Source organism: Procambarus clarkii, chromosome 74 (assembly GCF_040958095.1).
Source record: "Procambarus clarkii isolate CNS0578487 chromosome 74, FALCON_Pclarkii_2.0, whole genome shotgun sequence".
NCBI classification, from domain to species: domain Eukaryota; kingdom Metazoa; phylum Arthropoda; class Malacostraca; order Decapoda; family Cambaridae; genus Procambarus; species Procambarus clarkii.
This window is the reverse complement of record NC_091223.1, coordinates 4,422,395-4,439,109: the sequence shown is the minus strand read 5'-3', so window position 1 is coordinate 4,439,109 and position 16,715 is coordinate 4,422,395. Positions and strand designations below refer to the sequence as shown.

Genomic DNA, 16,715 nt, shown 5'->3' with positions numbered 1-16,715 from the left:
ATATGTGTGTTAGCTTTTTAAAATGTTCAGTAGGACATGGTAACATAATTGAGGACGTGGCTGGCTTTGTTGAGTAGACTTGAAGTGGACCTGTGTAACACCTGTGAGGTTGATGGACAAGTATAGCTAGACGTGATCAACTGTTGTGTTGCCAGATTTCGTCACTTTATATTAAATAAACTCTTATTTACGCATTCATAAAGCATGTTATACTTTAGTTATATCATGTGCATATATTAATTCATAATAGTAATTTGTTTATGTCTGTTTGAGAACGATTACTTTTGTTATAAGCCTTTAATTATGTAAAATTAATCGTTCACCAACCCCTTGTCTAGGGGGCTGTGGGGGGAGGGTTGTTTTGTGAGGAAGCACGGGAGGTAGCCAGTAGCAACGTGGCGGTTGACTGATAAACATCTCAGATAAATCTTTAGTGTTATTGTTGTTCAGTAGTAGGTGATAATGTTATTTGTGGAGATAAATATGTTTTAAAGCCATCTCATATTTTATAATAATGTGTTATTGTAATTAAAAGAAACAGTAATTATATATATTTATGTTGTTATATACATGTTTTTTCCCTTAACCTTTTCGTGTTGATTTTAATTAAGTTTGTGCCAGCTAGGGGCAACCTAGTGTATTCACTAGTTGCAGTGATATTACCCCTAGACATGTTCCATTGGTAATAATACACGAGCCTTGCTTAACTACGACTGGTAACATTTGGTGTGTGTTTCGTGAGTGTATGTGTGTTTAGTGTGTGTGTGTGTGTTTCGTGAGTGTGTGTGTGTGTTTGGTGTGTGTGTGTATGTTTGGTATGTGTGTGTGTGTGTTTGGTGTAAGTATGTGAGAGTGTTTGGTATGTACGTGTGTTTTTTAAGTAGTGATAGGTATAAGCCACTCCAAACCGACAACCAGAGCGCAACTCCATAGTCTCCTGAGACTGATGGATGCCTAGTACTACTAAGCATTAGAGTAGTACTATGGGGTAATGTGTGAAGGAAGGCGCTGATTGTTGTGAGTAATATGATTCTGGTTGGCCATCTTATGGTCAACTGGTGCATATTGGGCTGGCGCACAGTCAGTGGTCAACTCACCGCAGGCCTAGCTGGACGCACCTACACTCCTAGGGTGAACACTCTCTCTCTCCCCCCCCCCCACCTCTCTCTCTCTCTCTCTCGCTCTCTCTCTCTCACCTACCCTCTCTCTATGTGTCTCCTCTTTGCCTCTTTCTCCTCTCTCGCTGTCTCTCATTATCTCTTCTCCCTCTTTCTATCTTTCTAAATGCAATGATGATAATTATTCCTAATTTTTCCACTAATTAATAATTAGAATCAACGTTTTAAAAAGCTTTGCTCCAAAACGTTTTAACATAACATTTAAAACACGTTTTATTAAAGCGTTATGACATCACGTTTTATACTCGTCTTTACAAATTCTCAAAATACGTATATTAAACGTAATTTAAAACGTACCCAAAACTATGAAATGTCGTTTTTAGCATGTTTTGAAAACGTGAAAATGTTTGGAGGATAGGTGGTGTCCAGCCTTACTCTTTTTCTCAGTCGAAAATTAATTTATATTGCTACATGTTGATAATACTCAGGATTCACTCTCCAATGATTATTATTCCTCAGATGGCGAGGTTCCACTAATGTGAACACAACGGTGCTGTTAATTTATCTAAGTGAATTGATAATATTTCTGAGATGGTTTATAATTTCAGCTGGTTGGATATCATTACCACCAAGATAAATAATGGTTAGATGGTGTGACCAATCTAATGCAGGTTATAACACAGGATTGTTGTAAAAATTATGAGCAGTTGTTCCATGTGACCTAAATATTCTCACATCTGTATGAGTTATAGGCCCAAGTGTTGTGGTTAGTTGACTGTGACCCACTAATGCTACTTTAAACATTAGATTACAGTTTAGTGAATTAATGACAAATAATGGGGGTAGGCTATAATATATAAGTGGCGGTCTACTGACAGCCATAAATAATAATGATTAATATAGGCTAATACCTGATAATACTTCTTAATTAATATTATACTATAATCAGGGTTAGAAACTAATTAGTTAAGTTATAATGGATTATATACGACCAGAAATTTAACTTGATATACTGGACCGTAAAATATTTTTGAATTTATACTGGTTCCTGAGGATAGCTTAAGTTCTTGGCTATCGTGGTTCAAGGAACCAAGACGAATTTGGGCTCTGAGAACCAGTAATATTTAATGAACTGACTTATCCGGTTTGAAGGACCAAAAAGGACGTGGGGAACTCCAGCTCTAGAATAATAATAATAACTAATAAATTCGAAGGACCATTCTTTAAAAAAAGAAAAACTAGAGAACCATTGTCTATGGATCTCTTTGATTAAATGCAAATTAAATTTAATAAATTATATTGAATGAACTGGTCCATCGTACTTGGTCTGTGATCTCAAGGACCATGTCAAACATGGCCCTGGTCTGACTCGTCTGACCTATGATCCCTAAGAACATGTCAGACATGACACTGGTCTGACCTGCTTAGTCTGTGATCTCCAAAAGTATATCAGATATGACCCTGGTCTGGCTTGTGATCCCCAGGCACATGTCAGACATATCACTGGACTGAACTTCCTGGTCTGTGATCCCCAGGAGCATGTGAGACACGTCCGGGTCTGATCTGCCTGGTCTGTGATCCCAACAGGAGAACACCAGACATGACCCTGGTCTGACCTGCTTGGGTTGTGATCTACGGAAGTATATCAGACATGACCCTAGTCTGACCTGCCTGGTCTTTGATCCCCAGGAGTCAGACATGACCGTGGTCTGATCTGCCTCGTCTATGATCCCCAGGAGCCTGTCAGACACGACCATGGTCTGACCTGCCTGGTCTGTTAACCCCAGGAGTATGTCAGAAATGATCCTGGTCTGACCTGCTTGGTCTGTTATTCCCAGGAGCCAGTCAGACATGACCCCTGATCTGACTATCCTGCTCTATGAGCATTTCAGACATGCCCCTGGTATGACAATCATGGTCTATGATCCCGAGGAGCATGTCAGACATGACCCTGGTCTGACCAGCGTGGTCTGTGTGGGCTCCTGCCCTGACCAGGTTACACTTATCATTATTAGATACAATGTCGAATATTGAGTTAGAAAATAACAATTATGATTAGAGTTTTAGTTTATATGTAGTTTAACAAAATTGTGTGCGACTATGGTAATTATTTAAAAAGTTCCCAGGGCGATGTGCTGAAATGAACCTTTAGCATTGTATTATCCTTCATCATTTCTCTAATACTGAAGGTGTTGTTAAGGTGGCAATTTTCTGTGAAATGATTTTATTCACACTGTATAGTACAACATAATTTTTCTGTTATTATTATTATTGGTGTTGTTGTTATATGGTTAATACAAGTTTGTGTGTGTGTCAGGTGTGTGTTGATGTACGAGGTGGAGCACAGCAGGTGTGGACGAGCCGGACCTTACATCAGGCTCAAGACCAACCACATCAACCACAACAACCTCTGGTACTCTCTGCCACACCTCCATGGTAGGTAACTCTTCCATGTCCTCAGGTGCTCTCAACCACATCTCCATGGTAGGTAACTCTTCCTGTGAGTCCACCTTATTATTATTATCCTCGGAATTACTAAAATATAACGGGTTTAAGGTAAAATCTCCAGAAATGGCATCCATATCAGTAATGCCATATATAACTTCGCAGGGATCACACCATCCCAGGGATGATCCATACTTAATGATTTTTACCCTGCCCATGAATATAGGTTTTAAATTGAGTTTTACCAAATATATATGTTATTGCTCCATTATTTTGGGCAAGTGCGCTGTTAAAGCCGCACTTGCGGCTTTTAATAGTTATGGGGTTAAACTATTAGTCCATAAGTGGGCCATCTTTATATTATATTTATAGTTCGCAGTAGCCAAATCACAAATCACAAACCTTTACAAAATTGTCCTGGATGCTTCAAACGATTTATTTTACAACTAGAAAAAAAGTTTGTAATAGCAGTATATAAGCTCAATCTATATAAATAAAAGTGTAAATATTCGTTTTGTTTTCAAAATCGCTAATCTCTAAAAGTTCTCCACCGATTGCTTTGAAATTTTGACCCAACGTTACATTTGAATACGCGCATGTTTTTATATACCTACTATATAGATGTAACGTCTGTGACAGGTAAAACCATGTTTTTTTGAAAACTGTGTTTGTCAAATGAGTTTTCATGTGAGGGATATCACGAAAACCTCTTTACCGATTGCTTTGAAATTTTGACACAACCTTGCGTTCGAATACGCGTGTATTTCTATATACCTACTATATACATGCCTCATCTGTGACAGGTAAAATATTTTTTTTTTAAATAGTGCTATCTGTTGGACGTAAAAGCACCTCACACTGTAATCTTCGATAGTTCTTCCACCGATTGCTTTGAAATTTTGACACAATGTTTCATTCGAATACGTGCGTGTGTTTATATTCCTTCTAAATAGATGCCACACCTGTAACAGGTAAAAACATGTTTTTTTTTGTGAAAAACAGTGCCATATGTTTGACGTAAACGCAACACACACTATACTAATTATGTTACAATTCCATTTCAATGTTTCCGATTGCATTGATAAATTGAATTTTCGTAGATTTCGATTTATTTTCATTTTTATTTAATTATTTTGTGTAACATTGCATTGGAATTGAGGTGTGTTGTTTACCATACTGTTCATTTTGTGAGTATAGTTTATTTTATTATTTTTTGATTGTTTTTTATTTCTTTTTATAACTGTTCTTATTTTTCAGTGATGGGAACATCTGATCATTTGATGTTCCCATTTTTCTGATGGAAACATCAGATCATTCGGGAACACAACGGATATAAGGGTGGGGAATGATTGGGTGGACGAGGGGACAGGGGCGGGGGGAATTGTGGGGAAGTCGGGGGGGGGGATAAAGTAGGGTTGTTGTGGCTCAGCAACGCCCATGCGTTGTAGAGCCACAGCAATGCATGGCCGGGTAAAGCTTGTATGAAAATAAAGAATTGCTTTCTACCACATGCTCATTAAAATACATCACCACTACTGTTTTAAAAAATGCTTGTGATACTCCATTAGCCTAAGTACTTTTTTTAGCTGATTCTTTGGTTTCATCGGCTTCTTTTAATTCTATATCCACTTCTAAGGATAGGGATGACATGTCCAGGAAATGGAAATAGGGGTCCCATTAGGATCTGTTACCACAATACTTATGCTATCCAGTACATTTGTGTTTAAAGATTTGTACGTTTTCGTATTTGTGCTCTCCTTTACAGTATATTTGTGTTTTCCTATTTGAAAATCTTAAATCTCAGAAAGATCTTCACTGATTGCTTTAAAATTTTGACGAAACTTTCCATTCTAATACGTGCATATTTTTAAATGCCTACTATATAGATGTCAGACCTGCGACAGGTAAAAATAAGTTTTTGTAAACTGTGTTTTTCAGGTGAGGGAATGGTGGGGAGGACGAGGAGGCGGGGAGGGGGGATTTGTGGGCAGGACATAGGGACGGGAACATTGGAGATGGTGGGGAGGACGAGGGGATGGGGGAGTGGGGAATGGTGGGGAGGACAATGGGACATGGGAGGAAGGGATGGTGAGGAGGAGGATGGGACGGGGAGGGGGGGAATGGTGGAGAGGACGAGGGGATGGTGGGAAGGACGTGGTGACAGAGGAGGGGGGAATTATTGGGAGGACAAGGAGAAGAGGAAGGGGAATGAAAAGGAGGACGAGGGGATGGGGAAAAGGGGAATGGTGGGGATGACTGGAGGGCGGGGGAGGATCGGGGGTTCCAGAGTAGGGAAGCCAGACAATCTCTACATCTCCACTGACAATGAAACAACAAAAGATATTGTATACCCACAATCATTGTGAAATTAAACATATTTGAAACGTGCGCTTTTTCTGTTATTTCTTTTCCATTTAACCAAACTGAGCCACAGCAATGCGTGGCTGGATACAGCTAGTATCTATATAAATAAAAATTTAAATATTCGTTTGTTCAGAATCTTAACTCTCCGATTTTTTTTCAACTCTTGTTTTGAAATTTTAACACAATATCCCATTTAAATACACCCGTTTTTATATACCTACTATATAGATGTCACACCTGTGACCGGTAAAAGCATTTTTTTGCTTAAACTGTGTTTTTCATGTGAGGGAAATCTCTGAAAGTTCTTCACCGATTGCTTTGAAATTTTAACACACCTTTACATTTGAATGCGTGTGTGTTTTTATATACATACTACATAGATGCCATGCCTGTGACAGGTAGAAACATGTTTTTTTTAATAACTTTGTTTTTCAAGTGAAGGAATGGTGGGGGTGATGAGGGGGTCGGGGGAAGAGGGAAATGGTGGGGAGGACGAGAGGACGTGGGAGATAGAGAGGACGAGGGGACAGGGAAGGGGGGGGGAATTGTGGGGAGGATGAGGGGTTGGGGGAGTAGGAAATGGTGGGTAGGATGGGGGGATGGGGGGATGGAGGAGGGTCAGGAGTTCTAGACTCGGCAAACCAAACAATCTCTATATCTCCAAAGACAATGGAAGAAAAACAAATATTATATACCCACAAGCTTTGTGAAATTGAACATATTAGAAACGTGTGCTTTCTCTTTTCTTTCTTTTTCATTTATCCAGACTGAGCCACAGCAACGTGTGGTTCGGTACAACTAGTATCTATATAAATAAAAATGTAAATGTTTGTTTGTTCAAAATCTTAAATCTCAGAAAGTTCTTCACCAATTGATTTGAAATTTTGACACAAAGTTCCATTCAAATTCATGCATGTTTTTATATACCTACTATATAGATGTCTCACCTATGACACTTAAAACATGCTTATTTTGTAAAACTTTTTTCATGGGACGGAAATCTCTGAAAGTTCTTCACCAATTGCTTTACAATTTTGTCACAACGTTGCATTCAAATACACACGTGTTTTTTTTTATTCCTACTATATAAATGTCACACCTGTGACAGGCAAAAATGTGTTTTTTTATAAACTGTGATTTTCATATGAGGGGTATGGTGAGGAGGACGAGGGGACGAGGGAGGTGTGAATGGTGGGGAGGACGAGGGAACTGGGGAGTTAGGGATGGTGGGGGAGGACTGGGGGACGGGAGAGGATCGGGAGTTCTAGAGTCAGTTAAGCAGACAATCTCTATATCTCCACAGACAATGGAACAACAACAAATATTGTATACCCACAAGCATTGTGAAATTAAGCATATTAGAAACATGTACTTTCTCTCTTCTTTCTCTTCAATTTAACCATACTGAGCCACAGCAATGCGTGGCCAGGTACAGCTAGTTAGCTAATAAATTTCCATATATTGTGGGTGTGATTTTATCACAATAAACACACAAATCCATCATATCCTAGGTTGTGGGGGGACAGGGACAAGTGCCAGATATGAGCATATCTAAGAAATAACTATTGAGTACATATATATATATATAATAATTTTTATGTTGTTCAGTTCACGAAACCTTGCTAATACTCGCCCCAAAAGATAGGGAAATCCTGCTAACTAGTTGATTATTGACATAATACATTAAATTCTCATCGCTGCTCGCAATATTAAACTTGAATCTATTGGAATTTTATCCATATTAAATATATGTCTCTGCATATCTCGAAAAATGGGTCTTATAGACGTCAGAAACAAAACTCAGATCGTTCAATGAAAATATATGGTCAATTTCGCTATTAATTACAAAAATAATTTTAATTTATACTACCAGCTAAAATATTAGTTTTCGGTACAAATTTAGAATGTTTTAACTTTTTGAATCTAGATACATTATTCTTATGTGGATATAACTCTCCAGATAAACTGGTCTTATAAATGGCCTACCATCCTTCTTACACTCCCAGCTTCCTTCAGACACGGTGAGAGGAGAACGTGAGAGACACACGTGTTAGTAGGGCGTCCGCGAACTAACGTCAATTATCTCATGACATTGAAGTGTTACAGAGACAAGAGACATCGTTTCTTGTCACAGGAGTGTATACAAGTGATCAAGTGTATAGTGAGCTCCTAAAGCGTAAGATCAGTTAAGGACAAAATAAGGTTGAGTGGCGGCAACGAAGGGTCATACTATGGGACAGTTCAACCAAGTCGGATGACTTGGCTAGGGTAGTGTTTGGGGAAGTGGATTATAGCAGTCATAGTGATCAATCTCCCAGAGTGTGTGCACCATGTTGTAAGTATGCTACGTTGTATATGCTGATTGATGGTCAGTGAGAAGTACATGAAGAATAGCATATCAGGCCACGTGGGAACAACATTAAGGAGGAGCAGCAGCAGAGGAGAGTCCACCAAACCCCAGCATATGGTCACCACCTAAACTCACCAAATACTGTGCTTGTTTGGGATGAGCTGGTGATAGATAACGCCCCCTCTCTCTCTAGGTCATCAATAAGGTATACAGAATGATTTAAAATATGAAATTTTAAATATAACCATATCTGAGGTATTTAGAATCCAAAGTATAGAGGATAAGCTATATCCCTGTGGCTCTGGTGTGTTAGGCAGACGGGTCAACAGGACCACACCACTCTACTTCTCTCCCTCTGTTTCCTCCCACCCCTCAGGGCACAGGGCTCTTCACACCTAAATGACTAGTGACCAGCTAGTGCCATATCGTGCTCCCCACCTCCTCCTCCTCCTCCTTTCTGCTCTATTCCTTCTCCCCCGCTGGACCATCTCCCCCCTTCTCTCTCCCTATATGTATCTCTAACTTCCCTCCCTCACTCACACTCTCCTACCCTCCTACCCTCCTTCCTTCCTCCCTTCCTACATTCCTTTCTTCGTTCATACTTTCCCGCCCTCCCTCCCACCTCCCCCATACACACACACTCACATCCCCACCCATTCAGTACACACACACACACACGCACACACACACACACACACACACACACACACACACACACACACACACACACACACACACACACACACACACACACACACACACACACACACACACACACACACACACACACACACACACACACACACACACACACACACACACACACACACACACACACAGTAGAAGGCCCAGGCAGGAGTACGAGGACAGCAACAAGACATGTATGGATGAACTGCAGAGGGCAGCAACTTTAGCGCATAGAATGAGAGCGAAGCTGCTGGTCATGGGGGACCTAAATCACGGAGAGATAGATTGGGAAACGAGGAATCCCCATGGCGGGGAGGAGACCTGGGGAGCGAAGCTGGTAGACGTTATTGACAGGAATTTCCTAACACAGCATGTGAAAGAAGATACTAGGGAAAGAGGAGGGGATACGCCCAGCCTATTAGATCTCATTATCACTCAGAATGTAGAAGACATCGAGCAGTTGGAACATGAAATACCACTAGGAGCTAGTGACCATTGTGTCCTAGCCTTTGACTACATGATGGAGCTTAAAATTGTGACCAAAGGACAAGAGGTCCGGGAAAGGAGACTTGATTACAGAAAAGGGGACTACAGAAGGATAAGGGACTACCTGGGAGAAGTGCAGTGGGAGGAAGAACTTAGAGGAAAAACAGTGCAAGGTATGATGAACCAAGTCATATTGAAATGCAAGGAGGCTGAAGATAGATTTATTCCAACAATAAAGGAAAAAAGCAGGAGGGAATATAATAACCCATGGTTTAATAGACAGTGTCAGGAAGCAAAGGTGAGAAGCAGGAGGGAGTGGAGGAAGTACAGAAGGCAAAGGACAGAGGACAACAGGATTAGATGTAACAGAGCTAGGAATGATTACATTAACATAAGACGAGTGTCGGAAAGAAATTATGAGAACGATATTGCAGTCAAAGCGAAAAAGCAACCAAAATTACTACATAGCCATATAAGAAGGAAGATGTCGGTAAATGACCAAGTGACAAGACTGAGGAAAACGGAAGGGGCATATACAGAAAGCGACAAGGAAATCTGCGAGGTACTGAATGCAAAATTCCATGGAGTGTTCACTACCGAGCCTGAGCAGCTCCCATTGTTAGAAGAGATTACCCAAGATGAAAGACTATCAGATATAGAGGTGACAGCAGAGGATGTAATGAAACAGTTGACAACCCTGGATGCAAATAAAGCTGTTGGACCAGACAAAGTATCACCGTGGATACTTAAAGAGGCAGCGCAGGCTCTCAGCGTGCCTCTGGCAATGATCTTCAATGAGTCACTTATATCGGGAGAATTGCCCAGTTGCTGGAAGGAGGCAAATGTCGTACCGATTTTCAAAAAGGGGGATAGGGAGGAGGCACTTAACTACAGACCCGTATCACTGACAAGCATCCCCTGCAAAATACTTGAAAGAATAATTAGGCTAAGACTTGTTGAGCACCTGGAGAGCATTGGGTTTGTAAACAAGCACCAACATGGGTTCTGGACAGGGAAATCATGCCTAACAAACCTTTTAGAATTCTATGATAAAGTAACAAGGATAAGGCAGGACAGAGAAGGCTGGGCAGACTGCATATTTCTTGACTGCCAAAAGGCCTTTGATACGGTACCGCACATGAGACTGCTATACAAACTTGAGAGGCAGGCAGGAGTAAGCGGAAAGGCCCTAGTATGGGTGAAGAACTACCTAACAGGAAGGAGCCAGAGGGTAATGGTAAGGGGCGAAAAGTCGGACTGGCGAACAGTAACAAGTGGAGTACCTCAAGGATCGGTGCTGGGACCAATCCTCTTTCTAATTTACGTAAATGATATGTTTACAGGAGTGGAATCATACATGTCGATGTTTGCAGATGACGCAAAATTAATGAGAAGAGTTGTGACAGACGAGGATTGTAGGATCCTCCAAGAGGACTTAAACAGGCTGCAGAGATGGTCAGAGAAATGGCTACTGGAGTTTAACACCAGTAAATGTAAAGTTATGGAAATGGGATCAGGTGACAGGAGACCAAAGGGACAGTACACAATGAAGGGGAACAGCCTACCTGTAACGATTCGAGAAAGAGACCTGGGAGTGGATGTGACACCTAATCTAACTCCTGAGGCACATATAAATAGGATAACGACAGCAGCGTACTCTACACTGGCGAAAATTAGAACTTCATTCAGAAACCTAAATGAGGAAGCTTTTAGGGCGCTTTACACTGCCTACGTGAGACCCGTCTTAGAGTATGCCGCGCCATCATGGAGCCCCCACCTGAAGAAACACATAAAGAAACTGGAGAAGGTTCAGAGGTTTGCGACGAGGCTTGTCCCAGAGCTACGAGGGATGGGATATGAAGAGCGGCTGAAGGAACTGAACCTTACGACACTAGAGAAAAGAAGGGAGAGAGGAGATATGATAGGGACATATAAAATACTCAGGGGAATTGACAAAGTGGAAATAGATCAAATGTTCACACGTAATAATAACAGAACGAGGGGACATGGGTGGAAACTGGAAACTCAGATGAGTCACAGAGATGTTAGGAAGTTTTCTTTTAGCGTGAGAGTAGTAGAAAAATGGAATGCACTTGGGGAACAGGTTGTGGAAGCAAATACTATTCATACTTTTAAAACTAGGTATGATAGGGAAATGGGACAGGAGTCATTGCTGTAAACAACCGATAGCTAGAAAGGCGGGATCCAAGAGTCAATGCTCGATCCTGCAAGCACATATAGGTGAGTACATATAGGTGAGTACACACACACACACACACACACACACACACACACACACACACACACATGCACACACACACACACACACACACACTCACACTCACACACACACACACACACACACATACACACACACACACACACACACACACACACATACACACACACACACACACACACATGGAATGGAGTTTTAAGGAGATGGCTATCCCAGTCTGTGAGGGTTTCAGAGACTACATAGCAGGCACCATGACAATGGGAGGACCAAGGATAGTAGTAGCAGTAATATATAATCCTCCACCAAATGACAGAAGACCCAGTCAAGAGTACGAAAGCAACAACATGGCAGTTAACACTATAATTGAGAGGGCAGCCTCTTCTGCCTGTAGAAATAGATCCCACCTGCTCATCATGGGGGACTTCAATCACGGCAGGATTGATTGGGAGAACAAGGAACCGCATGGAGGCGAGGATACGTGGAGAGCCAAACTACTGGAGGTGGCGACTAGAAACTTCTTAACCCAGCATGTCAGTGAACCCACAAGGATGAGAGGAAATGACGAACCAGCGAGACTCGACCTGGTTTTCACCCTGAACGACTCTGACATAAGAGAAATCAGTTTTGAGGACCCAGTAGGAATGAGCGACCACAGTGTATTGGTGTTTGAGTACCTGATTGAAGAAGGGTTATTGAACTCGAGGAGGGATACCGAAACCAAAAGGTTAGCATACCGAAAGGGAAACTATGAGGAGATAAGAAAATGCCTAGCAGATATAGCATGGGAAACAGAGCTCAGGGAAAAGACGGCCCAAGATATGATGGAATACATCACGCAAAAATGCAAGGATGCAGCAAACAAGTTTGTCCCAGTCCAAAAGGAAAACAGTGAAATGAAGATGAGAAACCCATGGTTTAATCAGAGATGTAGGCTAGCTAAGCAGCAAAGTAAAAGGGCATGGAGAAACTATAGGAATAACAGGACACTGGAGAGCAGAGAAAGATACCAGAATGCCAGGAATGAATATGTTAGGATGAGAAGAGAGGCAGAAAGACAATACGAAAATGACATCGCAAGCAAGGCAAAGACTCAGCCTAAATTGCTGCATAGCCACATCAGGAGAAAAACAACAGTAAAGGAACGGGTTATGAAATTAAGGTTAGGGGCAGAAGGATTCACTACAAACGACAAGGAAGTGTGTGAGGAACTGAATAAGAAATTCCAAGAGGTCTTCACATTAGAGCAAGGAGAAATCCCAGAGATAAGAGAGGAAATAGCTAACCAGGAACAACTGGAAGAGTTTGAGATTACCAGCGGGGAAGTAAGGAAGTGTTTACTAGAATTGGATGTGACAAAGGCTATAGGCCCAGATGGAATCTCCCCTTGGATACTAAAGGAAGGAGCAGAAGAACTGTGCCTCCCGCTATCCATGGTGTATAACAAGTCACTGGCAACAGGGGAACTGTCAGAAATTTGGAAAGCAGCTAACGTAGTCCCGATATACAAGAAAGGGGATAGACAGGAGGCACTGAACTACAGACCAGTGTGCCTAACCTGCATACCATGCAAGATGATGGAGAAGATTGTGCGAAGAAAGCTAGTGGAGCACCTGGAGCGAAAGAACTTTGTAACACAGCATCAACATGGATTCAGGGATGGCAGGTCCTGCCTCACAGGGTTACTTGAATTCTACGACCAGGCAACAAAAATAAGGCAAGAAAGACAAGGGTGGGCAGACTGCATATTTTTGGATTGTCAGAAAGCCTTTGACACAGTGCCACACAAGAGGCTAGTGAAAAAACTGGAGATGCAGGCTGGAGTGAAAGGGAAGGTACTCCGTTGGATACAGGAGTACCTAAGTAACAAGAGACAACGAGTCAGTGTGAGGGGTGAGGTCTCAGATTGGCGAGACGTTACGAGTGGAGTACCGCAGGGGTCAGTCCTTGGACCTATACTGTTTCTGATATATGTAAATGATCTTCCAGAGGGTATAGAATCGTTTCTCTCAATGTTTGCCGATGATGCAAAATTATGAGGAGGATTGAAACTGAGGACGATAGTAGGAGGCTACAAGATGACCTAGACAGACTGAGTGAATGGTCCAATAAATGGCTGTTGAAGTTCAACCCGAGTAAATGCAAAGTAATGAAACTAGGTGGTGGAAATAGGAGGCCAAACACAGGATACAGAATAGGAGATGAAGTACTTAATGAAACGAACAGAGAGAAAGATCTAGGAGTTGACATCACACCAAACCTGTCTCCTGAAGCCCACATAAAAATAATAACGTCTGCGGCATATGCGAGGCTGGCTAACATCAGAACAGCGTTCAGGAACTTGTGTCAGGAATCATTCAGAATCTTGTACACCACATATGTAAGACCAATCCTGGAGTATGCGGCCCCAGCATGGAGCCCATACCTTGTCAAGCACAAGACGAAGCTGGAAAAAGTCCAAAGGTATGCCACTAGACTAGTCCCAGAACTAAGAGGCATGAGTTACGAGGAAAGGCTGCGGGAAATGCACCTTACGACACTGGAAGACAGAAGAGTAAGGGGGGACATGATCACAACCTACAAAATCCTCAGAGGAATCGACCGGGTAAACAAGGATAAACTATTCAACACTGGTGGGACGCGAACAAGGGGACACAGGTGGAAACTGAGTACCCACATGAGCCACAGAGACGTTAGAAGGAACTTTTTCAATGTCAGAGTAGTTAACGGATGGAATGCATTAGGCAGTGATGTGGTGGAGGCTGACTCCATACACAGTTTTAAATGTAGATATGATAGAGCCCAGTAGGCTCAGGAATCTGTACACCAGTTGATTGACAGTTGCGAGGCGGGACCAAAGAGCCAAAGCTCAACCCCCGCAAGCACAAATAGGTGAGTACAAATAGGTGAGTACACACACACACACACACACACACACACACACACACACACACACACACACACACACACACACTACGGGGCCTCGTAGCCTGGTGGATAGCACGCAGGACTCGTAATTCTGGGGCGCGGGTTCGATTCCCGCACGAGGCAGAAACAAATGGGCAAAGTTTCTTTCACCCTAAGTGCCCCTGTTACCTAGCAGTAAATAGGTACCTGGGAGTTAGTCAGCTATCACGGGCTGCTTCCTGGGGTGTGTGTGTGTGGTGTGGAAAAAAAAAAGAAAAAAAATAAGAAAAAAAGAAAAAAAAAAGAAAAAAAAAGAAAAGTAGTTAGTAAAACAGTTGATTGACAGTTGAGAGGCGGGCCGAAAGAGCAAAGCTCAACCCCTGCAAAAACACAACTAGTAAACACACACATGCATGCATACACACCTACAAACACCCACACACACACAACTGACCACACACACACACACACACACACACATCCCGTTCTGCCCTCCTGACAAATCCTTTCACGGCACAACTATAGGAACAGGGTCAAGCATGGCAGACAGAGGTACCAGGGGAACAGGCAAGTGCCAAGGTGACGAAATGAAGGAAATGTTCGCCCAGTTTCTGGAGGACATCAAGAGTGAGATGCAAGACGATGCAGGAAATGAAGAACGAAATAAGCAACCTGAAAAGAGAGCTGACAGCAGCAAAGGAGGAGATTAGAGCCCTCAAAGAGGCTGAGGCTGAGAATCAGAAAACCATCCAGGGAGAAAGTGGTAATAGTTTTTTGGATGAGAATGCCACAATAAAAGCAACATTTGCGGAAATACTAATAAAAAATAACTCTGAAGTAATGACTGCAGTGATGGAGGTGGCCATGAAAGCAGCCACCTCACAGGAGGCGGCACGCTTCACTAGCCAACTGCTGGAAAGGAACAGATCAGTGGTTGCTGTGGGTATTAGAGAGCAGGAAGGCTCTAATAGGACAGAGTGGAATGACAAGGACAAAGCAGCAGTGAATGAAGTACTAAAGGCACTAGACATGGAAGGGGCTGAGCATAGCATTGAGAAGGTTTTCAGGCTAGGCTGGTACAACAAAGACCGAGACCGAATGATAAAGATAGTGTTTGCAAACGAGAGCACAAAGGAGAAGATCCTATCAAGGAAGAGCTCCCTGAAAAACGTGGGAAAATTCAAAAATGTATTCCTCCAGAGAGACATGACAAGGGAGGAGAGAGCCATGGTGGCAGAAGCAAGGAAGAGGCGCAGGGCGAGAGGGGAAAACCAGGAAGTCACAGCTCCCAACACAACACCCCCAGAGGCGAGGGGGGAACCCACAACCAGCTACCCAGTAACACCAGAAAGGAAGAACAACCCCGCCTCCCTCCTCTGCATAAAACCCCCCCCTACCCCAAACCCTCCCTGCCCCCACTCAAATGTTCAGCCAAATCCCCCTCCCCCCACACCCAATCCCCACCCTTCTACCTCTCCCTTCCTCCCGAGTCCTCCCTCCCCCCCTTTCCTTTCCGTCCTCCCTCCCCTATCACCCCATACCCTCCCTGTCCCTCCCCCTTCACTGGATCCCCCGCCCCTCATCCCAGTATCCTCTGAAACCCTGTTATCCATCTCACAGGTCCTCACACCCATGGAACAGCCTCCCCCACCAGCAGAACACTCACCAAGGAGGCGATTTGAGAAGGGACAGAAGAAAGTGAGCCTCAAAGCGATGTACACTAACATAGATGAAATTACAAATAAAGCAAATGAGCTTGGAGAACTGGTACTAGAGGAAAACCCAGACATAATAGCCCTCACAGAAACGAAGATCACGAAAATGATAACAAACGCAGTGTTCCCACAGGACTATTATGTTATGAGGAAAGAGAGGGAAGGAAGAGGTGGGGGTGGTGTAGCTCTGCTGGTAAGAAAAGGCTGGGATTTTGAGGAGATGGATATTCAGGGCTGTGAAGGTTTCAGTGACTACATAGCAGGTACTGTAACAAATGGAGGGAAAAAAGTTATAGTCGTAGTCATATATAATCCACCACCAAATGACAGAAGACCTAGACAGGAATATGATAGAAACAACATGGCCACCATTAACATAATAGAAAGAGCAGCTTCTGTTGCTAGCA

At 42.6% G+C, this 16,715-nt stretch overlaps 1 protein-coding gene across 1 annotated transcript in view; it reads left to right on the top strand.

Annotated features, from left to right (window-relative positions):
- The window catches only part of LOC138349804 (alpha-L-iduronidase-like), a 263,452-nt gene that overhangs the window by 216,442 nt on the left and 30,295 nt on the right, over window positions 1–16,715 (top strand). The window contains exon 4 of the mRNA XM_069313094.1: window positions 3,436–3,554. Coding sequence (XP_069169195.1) covers window positions 3,436–3,554 — 119 coding nt within the window. The remainder of the gene's footprint in view (window positions 1–3,435; window positions 3,555–16,715) is intronic.